This window comes from Dendrobates tinctorius, unplaced genomic scaffold, assembly GCF_039654945.1.
Source record: "Dendrobates tinctorius isolate UK_male_01 unplaced genomic scaffold, ASM3965494v1 ptg000054l, whole genome shotgun sequence".
Lineage (NCBI taxonomy): Eukaryota > Metazoa > Chordata > Amphibia > Anura > Dendrobatidae > Dendrobates > Dendrobates tinctorius.
The window spans coordinates 1753260-1769957 of record NW_027361722.1 but is presented as its reverse complement, the minus strand read 5'-3'; the positions used below and the strand labels follow the sequence as shown (position 1 = coordinate 1769957).

Genomic DNA, 16698 nt, shown 5'->3' with positions numbered 1-16698 from the left:
GGGAACCATCATTTCTGTCCAGGCCTATTTCATGAGTTTTATTTTTTTTTTTTTTAATTCTTTGGAAGCATGGAGGAAAAGCAATGTCTGACTTTCATTTGTTCATTTTCCTAGATTTCTGATTTATTATTACTTTTGTCAGATTGAAGTTATTTCTGTCACCATTGTGGGTTTTTCTGTCATTAAACGAGGGGTAACAACAATTTTGACCACGTGTGTAAGTATATAAGGGGACAATAAAAATATCTCTCCGAGGATCTGTTTATACCAAGGAAGGTGCCGGTCACAAGGGGGCATTCTCTGCGTCTGGAGGGGAGAAGGTTTCTCCAACATAGAAGAGGATTCTTTACTGTTAGGGCAGTGAGAATCTGGAATTCCCTGCCTGAGGAGGTGGTGATGGTGAACCCAGTTGGGGGGTTCAAGAGAGGCCTGGATGTCTTCCTGGAGCGCAACAATATTGTATCTTACAGTTATTAGGCTCTTTAGAAGGACGTAGATCTGGGGATTTATACTGACGGAATATAGGCTGAACTGGATGGACATGTGGCTTTTTTCAGCCTTGTTAACTATGCTACCTATGCTAACTATGAGGCTTCGGGTGATCACCAGATACTGATGATGGAGGAGTCATACAGGCACCAGATACTGATGATTGAGGTGATGGGCGCTCACCAGATACTGATGATGGAGCTGACAGATGGTCACCAGATACTGATGATGGAGGTGATGGGTGCTCGCCAGATACTGATGATGGAGGTGATGGGTGCTCACCAATTACTGATAATGGAGGAGTAAGACAGTCACCAGATAATAATAATAATAATGTTTATTTATATAGCGCCAACATATTCTGCAGCCCTTTAGTTTAACAGATACTGATGATGGAAGTGACAGAGTCACAAGACACTGATGATTGAGGTGATGGGAGCTCACCAGATACTGATGATGGAGGAGACAGATTGTCTCCAGATACTGATGATGGAGGAGACGGGAGGTCACTAGATACTGATGATCGAGGTGACAGAGTCACCAGATACTGATGGAGGAGATGGGCGGTCACCAGATACTGATGATGGAGGTGATGGGCGGTCACCAGATACTGATGATGGAGGAGACAGATGGTCACCAGATACTGATGAAGGAGGTGATGGGCAGTCACCAGATACTGATGATGGAGGTGACAGTCACCAGATACTGATGATGGAGGTGACAGAGTCACCAGATACTGATGATGGAGGTGACAGAGTCACCAGATACTGATGATGGAGGTGATAAGTGCTCACCAGAAACTGATGATGGAGGTGACAGAGTCACCAGATACTGATGATGGAGGTGACAGTCACCAGATACTGATGATGGAGGTGATAAGTGCTCACCAGAAACTGATGAAGGAGATGATGACCAGTCACCAGATACTGATGATGGAGGCGACAGGTGGTCACCAGATACTGATGATGGAGGCAACGGGCGGTCACCAGATACTGATGATGGAGGCAACGGGCGGTCACCAGATACTGATGATGGAGGGGGACGAGCGGTCACCAGATACTGATGATGGAGGAGACAGATGGTCACCAGATGCTGATGAAGGAGATGATGGCCAGTCACCAGATATTGATGGGATTTACTTTTCTCTTTTGTTCAGTCACTTTGCATTTTTTTATTGATAAAAATAAATGACAGGCTACGTGCACACATTGCGGATTTTGATGCCGATCCGCAGCGCTTTTGGATGCACGGAATTGAATCAAGTCCGCAGTGTAGTGCACAACCAATGTTAGTCAATGGGAAATTCAGAATTGGAGTACACATACGCGTACTATGGAAAAATATGTGTGGATTTGCAGCGTTTTATTTTCTCCAGCATGTCAATTCTTTTTGCGGATCTGCAGCGTTTCTGCACCCATTGACTTCCAATGAGTCAGTCAAATCCGCAGCAAAACCGCAGGTATAAAAAGATTTGCGGTTTTGTGTGCAAAAAACTCTGCAGATCGGGAGGAGGAAGAGTGTGTGTGCGCAGACTATGTGTGTGCGGAGAATGTATGCAGGTCTGTCTGCGGGTGTCTGTGTGTATCTGTGTGTGTGAGGGTGTCTGTGGGTGTGTGCGCGCCTGTGTGTGTGCGGGTCTGTGTGTACGCAGGCATCGTCCGATGGGACTACTAGTCCCATCTGGCTATGTCTGCTACAGTGACAGCATTAGCCGTCTTAATCCATGATTAACACTCTTTTGAGTTGAAACGCGTTGGATTTTTTACCATCCACTGGGGTATCCACTACCTGTAACATGCTCTTTTAACGAAAAGAAATAAAGGAATTGTGGTGTAGTAACCACTGAGTCCGCTAGGGGGCGCTGTGTGAATGTCCCAGGAGAAAGGATGGATGGCAGAATACTGAATGGCCATTATGTATCTCAAAGTGGGTGGCTTTGAGATGAAGACTTATGTGTGGATCAGCAGTGATACTCCTGAGGTGCTGCTTTAATGTGACAGGGAGAAGCCTCCAGGTAACTAGGGAGATGGGCGGACCAGTTACCTACAAACCCACCCAGGGGGTGTGTTTAAAGAACACTGTTGTAAAGAGTGTGTATGTGCTTGAAGGACCTGTGATGAGGTCAGTCATGTGACCTGGTGGGCGTGGCTATGAACCATATAATGTGGCCAGGGTAGGTCACATGAGGTGAATGCTGGGACCCGGTTGGTCCAGTGTGGAAGGTCCTGCTGAGATGGGGCTTCCTGCCTGACAGCACGTGGGGACACTGTGGTGAATGGCTGCACGTGTCTGAGAGTTCCCAGGGGAGGGAATGAACGTCTGCAGTAAGCTGAAGCAGCCATGAGGAGACCCGGACGTGGGTGAGATAAGTGAGGCTAAGAGAGCCTGTATGCTGGACATTGTACAACCTGTGTGAACACAGGGTTTACAGAGTGACGCTATAATGGACGCTCTGCTGTTTATATGCTGTTGCATATTGCTTTGGTTTATGATGATGAATAAACCTCATGGACTATGCTTGCTTTATGGAAAATCTGTGCTGGATCTGGTTTTGTGGCTGCTGAGCGAGTATCCCCTACCCGAATAACAGCGCTACCTCACAATTGGTGGAGAAAGCTATGGGCATTGTTGTAGCCATGTTGCTGGGAGCAATGGAAGAGGACTGCAAAGTCGGTTGCTAAGGGCAACGCTGAGCCAGGAGGGCTGACGGTTGGGGAAGCCACTGCCCGGCTGTGGTTCTGGAACCGTGGGGCGGCCTAGTGAGTAAGGCACTGTCCGGATCGGTGAGCCCAGTGCGGCCGTTTCCCCCAGGATAAAGAGACTTATAGGATACCTCTGCGGTAGAGGGGTCCGAGAACCTGCGCGGCCAGCAGGTGACGGTCGTGAAAACTGTGTTGTACTGACCGGGGTCAGTGAGAAAGAGACTGGTGAGTGATAGGGTGCCTCTGTGGAGAAGAGGTATCCGAGGACCTGTGGGGCCGACACAGGTAACGGACAGGTGTTCGTGTTGTACTGACCTGGGTCAGTGAGAGAGACTGTGTGGGTTCAGTGAGCAAGGTCCTGGAGGGTCAGTGTTGGGAGATTCTAGGAGAAGAATCGGATCCCTGGAGCACGTGGTATGACCTTGGATTTGGTGAGGCGTGAGTGTTGGGCAGTCTCAGGAGGAGATGGATGTCCTGAAGAGCACCCGCTAAGCCCCTGGACCTGGTGAGGCCGGTGTGTTGGGAAACCCTGGCAGGAGGGCCGATCCCTGAATACAACCCGGTGCGCCCTGTGTGTTGGACGGTCTCAGGAGAGGAGACGGAACGTCCTGAATAGCACACAGAAAGGACACGTGAGTTTTTTGTGTGGTGTTTTTTTTCTTTTCTCAACTCAGCCTGCGGTGGCTCAGTGGGAGTCAAGAAGGTGACAAGCGGCTTCCTGTATCTCGGCGGGGTTACGAAGGGGACAAGCGGCTTCCTGTAACTCGGCGGGGTTATGAAGGGGACAAGCAGCTTCCGGTAACTCGGCGGGGTTACGAAGAGGACACCAGCCGCTGTGTGTGAACAGCAGCCGGTGGTGTCGGTGATCGGTGACAGCAGGAGCTGTGGTGGTGCGAGCAAGGACTTGTGTGGTATCGTTAAAAGACATAAACTGTGTTGTGTGAACTGTGGTCAGAGAAGACCGATATAACGGACATGAGGAATTCCCGGAAGGGGGCGGTGGCCCAAACCGGGGTGGTAGCCCAAAAGGGGGTGGAGTCCCAAATCGGGGTGGTAGCCCAAAAGGGGGTGGAGTCCCAGAAGGGGGCGGTGACCCAAATTGGGATGGTAACACAAAAAGGGGTGGAGTCCCAGAAGGGGGCGGTGACCCAAATTGGGGTGGTTCAGGAAATGGCAGCACTGATTGCCTCAGTGGGTATGTCTGGGGAACCGTAGTGTGTCTGTATGAGTTTTGAGGAGTGCGGCATGTATTTTCCAGATAATGACGGGCCACAGGTGTGTACCGTGATGCTGCATCGGGAAGGAGTCTCTGGTAGACTGGACTCAGAGAGTCAAGTGACTCTGACAGGAACTCCTCTTGTTTTGTCTCTGACCGAGAAAAACGCCAGGGTTCACTGTAAACATGGGGTCACGGTGAACTATGCAGTAGACCGAGTAATGTTCGAGGGGACCAAACGTGGTGCGTGCCAAGGGGGCGTGATACCACGTGACTTAGTCTATGCCTTGGAGAGGGGCCGGGACTTTGTGTTGTTTGATGATGTATGGTCGAATGAGGGAGACGTTTCTACTGTTGGATTAACAGACGTTGAGACGGTGACGTCTCCTAAAGTGGACAGGTCTGATGTAGAAGTGACTGGAAGAAAAAGTACATCTGCCCAACTGACGGACCTGACGTCTCGTGATAAGACATGGTGGGCTGGGAGATGAGGTGACTGGAGTGGACACACGGTCAGAGGGTAACTGGAGGGTTGACTCTGATGATCGGCGTGACTCAGACTCTAGGGGAGACTGTGGCTCTGAGAGAGAAAGGGAGCACAGACTGGATGAGCTAGAGAAAGAAGTCTTCGAGCCCAAAGGTCACCTGGCATCGTGGCAAGGTCTGAATAAGTCCCTCAGAGAAGAGGTGGGAGTACTAACAGAAACTGTAAGAGGTCTTCTGCGGGAGAAGAAGTGGGACGAAGACTTACAGCGGCCAGGCCTGAGTGAGGAACAGTGTGAAGACAAAAAGAAACTGAAAAGTATGGAAGCCGAGGTGATTCGCTTGCAGACGGAGCTTGCTGCTGCAGAGTGTGCTGAAAGACAAGCACAGCAGGAAAGAGATGAACTGGCAGATGTGATTGCCAACAACAGAGGTGAAGATGCTCTGGCTTTGGAAGAAAAGAGGCTGAAGAAGAAGTGGAGGAAGAACACGGCAACGTCCTTGCTTATCACACACACATAAGTCTCCATCTCAAAGCCACCCACTTTGAGATACATAACGGCCCCTCAACACTCTGCCATTCATCCCTTCTCCTGGGACCTCCGAACAGTGCCCCCCTAGTGAACACAGTGGTTACTACACCACAAAACATTATATGTCAACATGGTATGTGATGATATGGTATTCGATGGAGTATGTAAAAGAAGAGGATGGACAAAGAAATGACATCACAATTCTTTTTTTTTTGTTAAATATAGATGTTTATTTAGCTTACAAAAACACATGAAATTCCGAATCGAAAACACGCAGATTTTTAACTGCGAGGAAGAATCCGCGCAGAAAATTCCACAGGTAAATCCGTAAAGTGTGCACATACCCTAAAACTTCCAGTTTTAACAGATTTTGTACACACCTACTGAAAACTTTTTTCTTTCTCGCACTTTCTCTCTTTCTTGCTCTCTCTGTTTCTCTTCCTCTCTTATACATGTATATGAGTACAGTACACAACGAGTGAAGGAGGAGTAACGCAGGATCCCAGACCGAGTCTTTATGGAAAGGTCACCAGTGATTTATGTCTTCTTCGATGTGGGAGAATAAATGTATGACTGCAGTAATTGCGGAGCCAGCAGATTTGTATTCATTTCCTAAATGCCACAACATAAAACAACCTGGTAAAGGCTGCGGCATTTCACGTTAATGTGGTGCAGATTGGGGAGACTGAAGATCCTACTTTCATGTTCATTACAGATTGTATGGTGACAAGTGTCTCCAATCCTCCTGTAAATGTACATGATGGTGATTGTCATCTGTAAAGAGGGGGAGGAAGGGTGTGCAGCTGCAGGATATCCAAAGTGACAATGGTCGGATGTGTAAACAGCAATATGATGCGTATGCAGGGAGGGAAATCAGGATTACAAAATGGACTATGACATTATACTCACATCCATCTGTTATCAGCCAACAAAGGAGGGAGAATAGATCTGAGTTTTATTTGCTGCTATTCCCCAGATGATCATCACAGAAGAATCAGGTCAATGTGGTCAGTGTGTCCTAATGGGAGCAGATTAAATCAAGAAAAACACATCCAGCCCATAAACGGCAGCGCTTCCCAGGACTCACATCCAAAGATGATATTCCATATTTTTTTATTTCATAGGTTAAAAAAGAGATACAACGCGTTTCGGATACAGTGTATATCCTTCATCAGGTATCATAAAACATACAACGCGTTTCGGATACAGTGTATATCCTTCATCAGGTATCATAAAAACACAGTACTGTGTTTTTATGATACCTGATGAAGGATATACACTGTATCCGAAACGCGTTGTATCTCTTTTTTAACCTATGAAATAAAAAAATATGGAATATCATCTTTGGATGTGAGTCCTGGGAAGCGCTGCCGTTTATGGGCTGGAGGTGCCTTTCTTGATTTACTCATCCTGTGTGAGCCTGAATCTGCCTCTTTCACTTGGATCCACCCGAGGCAAGCTGCAAGCCCTGTCTTCTGAGAAGTATCCCAAAAGGAAGGATTTTTGAGGATACATAATCCAAAGCTATGTTAGTCTTCTATCAGGTGAGTGCATAAAATTGTGCACCCTTTAAAGACTACAATATTGTGTTTACGCACTTAGGGCGCCGCGAATTGTCTGTTCTTCTCTCCCAAACAGGGTTTTTTTTGCATAATGGGAGCAGATTGTGATTCCATGAGGAGGAGAGCAGGACTCACAGGCTTTCTCTATAAGTGGGAGTGCGAAGCAGGACTCACAGGCTTTCTCTGTAAGTGGGAAGGAGAAGCAAAACTCACAGGCTTTCTCTATCAGTGGGTGCTAGAGCAAGACTCACAGGTTTTCATTAGAAGAGGGAGGGAGGGGCAGGACTCACAGTATTTCTGTATTAATGAGAGGGAGAGCAGGACTCTCAGGCTTTCACTATAAGTGGGAAGAAGCAGAGCTTGCATGCTTTCTCTATAAGTGGGTGGGAGAAGGACTTACAGACTTTCTCTATAAGTGGGTGGGAGAAGCAAGACTCACGGGTTTTCTGTATGTGGGAATGAGAAGCAGGACTCAGGCTTTCTGTCAGTGGGTGCTAGTGCAGGACTCACAAGCTTTCTTTAGAAGTGGGAGGGGCAGGACTCGCAGTCTTTCTGTATTAATTAGAGGGAGAGTAGGACTCACAGGCTTTCACCATAAGAGGGAAGGAGAAGCAGAGCTTGCAGGCTTTCTCTATAATTGGGTGGGAGCAGGACTCACAGGCTTTCTCAATAAGTGGGTGGGAGAAGCAGGAAACACAGGCTTTCTGTATAAGTGGGAATGAGAATCAGGACTCACAGGCTTTCTCTGTGAGTGGGTGCTAGTGCAGGACTCACAGACTTTAGAAGTGGGAGGGGCAGGACTCACAGTCTTTCTGTATTCACTGTAAGTGGGAGAAACAGGGCTCGCAGGTTTATAAGGAGACGCAGAACTCACAGGCTTTCTCTATAAGTGGGAGGGAGACGCAGGAATCCCAGGCTTTCTCTATAAGTGGGAGGAAGAGCCGGACTCAATGGCTTTCTCTATAAGTGGATGAGAGCAGAACTCAAAGGCTTTCTCTACAAGTAGGAGGGAGAAGCAGGGCTCACAGGCTTTCTCTGTAAGTGATAAGGATACACAGGACTCACAGGCTTTCCCTGTAAGTGATAAGGAGATGCAGGACTCACAGGCTTTCTCTATCAGTGGGTGCTAGAGCAGGATGCAGGCTTTCTCTAGAAGTCGGAGGGAGAAGCAGGGCTCACAGGCTTTCTCTATAAGTGGGTGGGAGCAGAACTTACAGACTTTCTCTATAAGTGGGTGGGAGAAGCAAGACTCACAGGTTTTCTGTATGTGGGAATGAGAAGCAGGACTCAGGCTTTCTGTCAGTGGGTGCTAGTGCAGGACTCACAAGCTTTCTTTAGAAGTGGGAGGGGCAGGACTCGCAGTCTTTCTGTATTAATTAGAGGGAGAGTAGGACTCACAGGCTTTCACCATAAGAGGGAAGGAGAAGCAGAGCTTGCAGGCTTTCTCTATAAGTGGGTGGGAGCAGGACTCACAGGCTTTCTCAATAAGTGGGTGGGAGAAGCAGGAAACACAGGCTTTCTGTATAAGTGGGAATGAGAATCAGGACTCACAGGCTTTCTCTGTGAGTGGGTGCTAGTGCAGGACTCACAGACTTTAGAAGTGGGAGGGGCAGGACTCACAGTCTTTCTGTATTCACTGTAAGTGGGAGAAGCAGGGCTCGCAGGTTTATAAGGAGACGCAGAACTCACAGGCTTTCTCTATAAGTGGGAGGGAGACGCAGGTCTCACAGGCTTTCTCTATAAGTGGGAGGAAGAGCCGGACTCAATGGCTTTCTCTATAAGTGGATGAGAGCAGAACTCAAAGGCTTTCTCTATAAGTAGGAGGGAGAAGCAGGGCTCACAGGCTTTCTCTGTAAGTGATAAGGATACACAGGACTCACAGGCTTTCCCTGTAAGTGATAAGGAGATGCAGGACTCACAGGCTTTCTCTATCAGTGGGTGCTAGAGCAGGATGCAGGCTTTCTCTAGAAGTCGGAGGGAGAAGCAGGGCTCACAGGCTTTCTCTGTAAGTGATAAGGAGATGCAGGACTCACAGGCTTTCTCTATCAGTGGGTGCTAGAGCAGGATGCAGGCTTTCTCTAGAAGTCAGAGGGAGAAGCAGGGCTCACAGGCTTTCTCTGTAAGTGATAAGGAGACGCAGGATTCACAGACTTTCTCTTTAAGTGAAAAGGAGATGCAGGACTCACAGGCTTTCTCTATCAGTGGGTGCTAGAGCAGGTCTAAGGCTTTCTTTAGAAGTGGGAGGGAGAGCAAGACTCACAGGCTTTCTCTATAAGAGGAAGGGAGAAGCAGGGCTCACAGGCTTTCACTATAACTGATAAGGAGGCATAGGACTCACAGGCTTTCTCTATAAGTGATAAAGAGGCGCAGGACTCTCAGGCTCTCTCAATAAGTGATAAGGAGATGCAGGACTCACAAGCTTTCTCTATAAGTGGGAGTTAAAAGCAGGACTCACAGGCTTTCTCTATAACAGGGAGGGAGAAGCAGGGATTACAGGTTTTCTCTATAAGTGATAAGGAGACGTAGGACTCACAAGCTTTCTCTATAAGTGATAAGGAGATGAAGGACTCACAAGCTTTCTCTATAAGTGGGAGGGAGAAGCAGGACTTACAGGCTTTCTCTATAACTGGAAGGGAGAAGCAGGGCACACAGGCTTTCTCTAAAAGTGATAAGGAGACGTATGACTCACAGGCTTTCTCTACAAGTGGTAGAGAGGCTCAGGAATCACAGGCTTTCTCTATACAGGGGAGGGACAGCAGGACTCAAAGGCTTTCTCTAAAAGTGGGTGAGAGCAGAACTCACGTGCTTTCTTTATAACTGGGAGAGAAGTAGGACTCACAGGCTCTATCTATAACTGGGAGGGAGAAGGATCACAGGTTTTCTCTATAAGTGATAAAGAGAAGTAGAACTCACAGGCTTTCTGTATAAGTGGGAGGGGGAAGCAGGGCTTACAGGCTTTCTCTATCAGTGGGTGCTAGAGCAGGACTCGCAGGCTTTCTTTAGAAGTGGGAGGGAGGGGCAGATTTCACAGTCTTTTCGTATTAATGGGAAGGAGAGCAGGACTCACAGGCTTTCTCTATAAGTCGGAGGGAGAAGCTGGGCTCACGGGCTTTCTCTGTAAGTGATAAGGAGACGCAGGACTCACAAGCTTTCTCTAGAAGTGGGAGGGAGTCACAGGACTCATAGACTTTCTCTATAAGTGATAAGGAGAAACAGGACTCACAGGCTCACTCTATAAATGGGAGGGAGAGAATGACTTACAGGCTTTCTCTAATAGTGGGTGGGAGAAGCAGGGCTCACAGGCTTTCTGTAAAATTCGGAGGAAGAGCAGGAATTAAATTGACAAAATAGTTGATTACTGTCCACACTTATACATTCAAACAAACCCTCAGCAGGATTAGCTTAGGACAGGCATTCATTAAGATAAAAACAAGATTGTTTTCCACTCGCAGAAAGACAAGATATTGAACACAGTAAATAAAGCCGTATACATTGATTAAAGTGGTAAGCTAATCGAGGCCATTACCGCCAAGCCACTATGACATTGTTGGACTCATATCATTTGCACCAGAAGGACCTGGTCCTCCCAGACTACAAGATGTGGGGAAGATTATGTAAAGTGATGGTCGCACATATAAGTTATGGAAAAAGACAACTAAAAATCTCAAGAGCGACATTGTCCTTACAGAGCTTCTATGGAGTAGTAGTGAGCGTGCTTGGCTACCTCGATATACTAACCTCTCAGGTCACCAGGTTGGGGTTACATGGAAACAGGATCCCCCTGATTACAGCTCTGTATGGATCGAGGCATTACTGAGAAAGGGCAATAAATATTCAGGATGAAAAATCCCTTTAAGCTTGGTTGCCTTTAGACGGTACAAATCCTTTAAGGGATGGTGATTCATTAATTAACTAAATGACCCAGAATCGGGTGATGAGGGACGATCGTACTCACAGTTCTATCGCCTTGTTCCACATGACCACGTATCCGGACAGAACGAAGGATAAAATATTTACAATGTGCGTGTTTCCTCTCTCCGTCCCGACATACAGCCACTTACTCTGGAAAGGCAGATGGCAGCAGGTGATCCTGAAACAGACAACGAAGTAAGTCACATCAGCACATAACCAGATTATACACACAGAGCCGGACATACAGTATATGTGACCCCGCTAGGTGCAAACAGCTGTCTCATAATTATCCCCAATGCTGTATACCCCACACTCAGGACAATCTCCGGTATAAAACAGAAGTGACAAAAGACAATCAAAGCCACAAAGTCTGAGAAGACTACAGCATGTCCTTCGCCCATCACAGTGTATATTACATTACTGATCGCTTACTGTATTATACTCCAGAGCTGCACTCACTATTCTGCTGGTGCAGTCACTGTGTACATACATTACTGATCCTGAGTTACATCCTGTATTATACTCCAGAGCTGCACTCACTATTCTGCTGGTGCAGTCACTGTGTACATACATTACATTACTGATCCTGAGTTACATCCTGTATTATACTCCAGAGCTGCACTCACTATTCTGCTGGTGCAGTCACTGTGTACATACATTACTGATCCTGAGTTACATCCTGTATTATACTCCAGAGCTGCACTCACTATTCTGCTGGTGCAGTCACTGTGTACATACATTACATTACTGATCCTGAGTTACATCCTGTATTATACTCCAGAGCTGCACTCACTATTCTGCTGGTGCAGTCACTGTGTACATACATTACTGATCCTGAGTTACATCCTGTATTATACTCCAGAGCTGCACTCACTATTCTGCTGGTGCAGTTACTGTGTACATACATTACATTACTGATCCTGAGTTACATCCTGTATTATACTCCAGAGCTGCACTCACTATTCTGCTGGTGCAGTCACTGTGCACATACATTACATTACTGATCCTGAGTTACATCCTGTATTATACTCCAGAGCTGCACTCACTATTCTGCTGGTACAGTAACTGTGTACATACATTACATTACTGATCCTGAGTTACATCCTGTATTATACTCCAGAGCTGCACTCACTATTCTGCTGGTGCAGTCACTGTGTACATACATTACATTACCGATCCTGAGTTACATCCTGTATTATACTCCAGAGCTGCACTCACTATTCTGCTGGTGCAGTCACTGTGTACATACATTACATTACTGATCCTGAGTTACATCCTGTATTATACTCCAGAGCTGCACTCACTATTCTGCTGGTGCAGTCACTGTGTACATACATTACATTACTGATCCTGAGTTACATCCTGTATTTTACTCCAGAGCTGCACTCACTATTCTGCTGGTGCAGTCACTGTGCACATACATTACGGATCATGACTTACAGTATACATTGGGGACCTGGCTGCAGTCTGTGATCTGGCTGCAGTCTGTACGGGAGATGGAGCCAGCGCTCTCAGTTTACTTGTGTCACACCAAGATCTGGGCATATGGCCAGCAAATCAAAGTGGAGAGACAGGAGGTAATGGTAACGTGCCGATGACCTCATTATGCGGAACGGTGCAGCACACAAAAACAAGAGGCCACAAAGCAGATCTGGGCTCAGACCTTATGGATCCAGCAACAGTCCACAACCGGAGCCTCATATGCAGCATCAGGGCTCGTGACTACTCCAGATCCCTCCATGTGCCACATGTCATGTGATGATGTGCGTTCTCCTCTGATGACTGCGCAGATGCAGCGGCCACAGCGAGGAGCAGCTGCCACCCAGCAGCATGGACAGGCTGCCGCCCTTCTGGCCGGTCATAAGCTCCAGGCTCTGGTTATCTTCTTTTTCATTGTATGACTGGTGGTCTTCACCTTAAGACCCACATAATATAGCAGACACAAGGTTCAGCTGTGTGGCAGACATAGGGCTCAGCGGACTGACTGGCAATACCAGACCCAGCAGAATGCCTATGGATGGCGCTGTGTCAGGTGCTACGGCACTACCCTGTGACTCTGCTGACTGGGGGGCTTCTGCACCAAACCCCTGTAACTCATTATTAAACAGCAACTCAGATGAGCACAGATGAGTCCTATCATTTCACCGGTTGTCTGACCGGACCCCGGCCGAAAAATTAGTCCCAGACTTCAATCACTTCAGGCATCTGCTAAGTTGCTCCTTGAAGACACATATTTTATTACTGCGTTCCTAGAATCACGGCTGTGCCATATTTATTACTATTATACTATTTCAGGCCATGTGCTCTTGTTTTTTACGGACCAAGTTGTACAAGTTTTACATTTGGGTGGAAAAGTGCTGCAGAGTCAGAAGCTTCATATATAGAAGGGTTAATAGTCTATTTCTATCAATGACCGAAGAAAATAGAAATGTAAATCCCATCAGTATCTGGTGACCTCCCGTCCCCTCCATAATCAGTATCTGGTGATCTCCCGTCACCTCCATCATCAGTATCTGGTGACTGCCTGTCCCCTCCATAATCAGTATCTGGTGACTGCCCATCCCCTCCATAATCAGTATCTGGTGACCTCCCGTCACCTCCATCATCAGTATCTGTGACTGCCCGTCCCCTCCATCATCAGTATCTGGTGACTGCCTGTCCCCTCCATAATCAGTATCTGGTGACCTCCCGTCACCTCCATCATCAGTATCTGTGACTGCCCGTCCCCTCCATAATCAGTATTTGGTGACCGCCCGTCCCCTCCATCATCACTATCTGGTGACTGCCCGTCCCCTCCATCATCAGTATCTGGTGACTGCCCGTCGCCTCCCTCATCAGTATCTGGTGACCGCCCGTCCCCTCCATCATCAGTATCTGGTGACCGCCCGTCCCCTCCATAATCAGTATTTGGTGACCGCCCGTCCCCTCCATCATCAGTATCTGGTGACTGCTCGTCCCCTCCATCATCAGTATCTGGTGACCCCCGTCCCCTCCATCATCAGTATCTGGTGACCGCCCGTCCCCTCCATCATCAGTATCTGGTGACCACCCGTCCCCTCCATAATCAGTATTTGGTGACCGCCCGTCCCCTCCATCATCAGTATCTGGTGACTGCACGTCCCCTCCCTCATCAGTATCTGGTGACCCCCGTCTCCTCCATCATCAGTATCTGGTGACCGCCCGTCCCCTCCATCATCAGTATCTGGTGACCGCCCGTCCCCTCCCTCATCAGTATCTGGTGACCCCCGTCCCCTCCATCATCACTATCTGGTGACTGCCCGTCCCCTCCATCATCAGTATCTGGTGACCGCCCGTCCCCTCCCTCATCAGTATCTGGTGACCCCCGTCACCTCCATCATCAGTATCTGGTGACTGCCCATCACCTCCATCATCAGTATCTGGTGACCGCCCGTCCCCTCCCTCATCAGTATCTGGTGACCCCCGTCTCCTCCATCATCAGTATCTGGTGACCGCCCGTCACCTCCATCATCAGTATCTGGTGACCGCCCGTCACCTCCATCATCAGTATCTGGTGACTGCCCATCACCTCCATCATCAGTATCTGGTGACCGCCCGTCACCTCCATCATCAGTATCTGGTGACCGCCCGTCACCTCCATCATCAGTATCTGGTGACCGCACATTGCCTTCCTCACTTCTTGGTTACTGGAGAATGTGAAGGAATGTGTTGGATTATAGCCAAGTATATAATTACACCAGAGTCAGACATGTGATGAGGATCAATATTTAATATCTGAAACACAATCAATAACTGAAACAGGACATAACTGTGAGAGGAGCAGCCAAACTCTGCTATGAGCTGAGGCTGTGGAACAATCTCATGCAACAATATCATTTCCTCCATCATCAGTATCACCAGACATTGATGATGGAGGTGATGGGCGGTCACCAGATACTGATGATGGAGGCGACAGGCGGTCACCAGATACTGATGATGGAGGCGACAGGCGGTCACCAGATACTGATGATGGAGAGGACGGGCGGTCAAAAGATACTGATGATGGAGGTGACGGGTGGTCACCAGATACTGATGATGGAGGCGACAGGCGGTCACCAGATACTGATGATGGAGGGGACGGGCGGTCACCAGATACTGATGATGGAGAGGACGGGCGGTCACCAGATACTGATGATGGAGGCCACGGGCGGTCACCAGGTACTGATGATGGAGGCAACAGATAGTCACCAGATACTGATGATGGAGGCGACGGGTGGTCACCAGATACTGATGATGGAGGTGACAGGTGGTCACCAGATACTCATGATGGAGGTGACGGAGGCAACGGGCGGTCACCAGATACTGATGATGGAGGAGACAGATGGTCACCAGATACTGATGGAGGTGAGGGGCAGTCACCAGACATTGATGATGGAGGTGACAGATGGTCACCAGATACTGATGATGGAGGGGACGGGCGGTCACCAGATACTGATGATGGAGGTGACAGATGGTCACCAGATACTGATGGAGGTGACGGACAGTCACCAGACATTGATGATGGAGGTAACAGATGGTCACCAGATACTGATGATGGAGGTGACGGGCGGTCACCAGACACTGGTGATGGAGGCGACGGGCGGTCACCAGATACTGATGATGGAGGAGACAGATTGTCACCAGATACTGGTGAAGGAGGTGATGGGCAGTGACTAGATACTGATGATGGAGGAGATGGGCAGTCACTAGCTACTGATGATGGAGGAGATGGGCAGTCACTAGCTACTGATGATGGAGGAGATGGGCAGTCACTAGATACTAAGGGGATTTACATTTCTCCTTTCTTCATTCACTTTGCATTTTCTTAATAACAAATAGACTATTAATTTTACTTGTGATAACATTCTTACTTTGAGGCATTTCTACAACATTTGCCTATAACTTTTGCACAGTTCTGTACTTTTTATTGGTCCCATTGTGGGGTACACATGATGTGTTATGAACATGGTATTACCTGTTTTGGGGGGAGAAATTGACTTTTTTTTAATTCTGCAGGATGATATAATTATGGCAAATTATATGCAAATATGTTATTTTTTGTTATATTACTTTTGCACAAAAAACTTTCTTTCCATTGTAGGGTACATATGATTTAAAGATGACTTTTTATTACATTTTTTCAGAGGTGAATGAACAAATATGGCAGCAATCCTGGGCTTCTGCTTTGCTATCGCAGTGATAGGACCAGGCAGAGCATATTATATTTATGATGGTGGGGGATATGGTATGTGGGGATCATTGTGTTTGTATTCATATTTTACTGATTTTCATGGTGTTCTCTCGTAGGATGAGTTGTTATTTGCTAATTGATGAATGGCTGTCGTTGCCATCTGATATCAGCCCCCACAGTATTGCATTGTTGGCTCATTTGCTGATGACATATTGACCTAGCTTGGTGAGACAATGAGCCCCTGCGACCTGCCCCTGACCTGTGAATGAGGAGAGGGACTTTTAAAATATCAGTGAGGTGAGAGACAAGTTCAGATCATGTGTGGAACTATGATGTGAACACAGCTCCTCAGAGAGAAAGAAGAGTATATGGACTGTGTTATCCTCTGTCTGCTGGATTGTTGGACTCTCATCTCCCAGGGCTTTTATCCTGTTACTGAACCGCATTTGGCTTCTGGCCTATCTTATCCTTTGTGTGGTGGATTGTTTATGGACCTTTCATATTTTTGCCTAAAATAAAGATCTTGAGATTATTCACTCTGCTCTTGCTCTGTTGTGTGACACCAGAGAAGGACCCCGTGACAATATTGTTATACCTCGGTCGTTATGTAGGT

The 16698-nt window shown here is 47.6% G+C and overlaps 1 protein-coding gene across 8 annotated transcripts in view; it reads right to left on the bottom strand.

Moving 5' to 3' along the window:
• The window catches only part of STXBP5L (syntaxin binding protein 5L), a 340555-nt gene that overhangs the window by 177629 nt on the left and 146228 nt on the right, over positions 1 to 16698 (bottom strand). For all 8 annotated transcript variants that reach the window (XM_073576992.1, XM_073576994.1, XM_073576997.1 and 5 more), the window contains exon 5: positions 10941 to 11075. In XM_073576992.1, coding sequence (XP_073433093.1) covers positions 10941 to 11075 — 135 coding nt within the window. The remainder of the gene's footprint in view (positions 1 to 10940; positions 11076 to 16698) is intronic.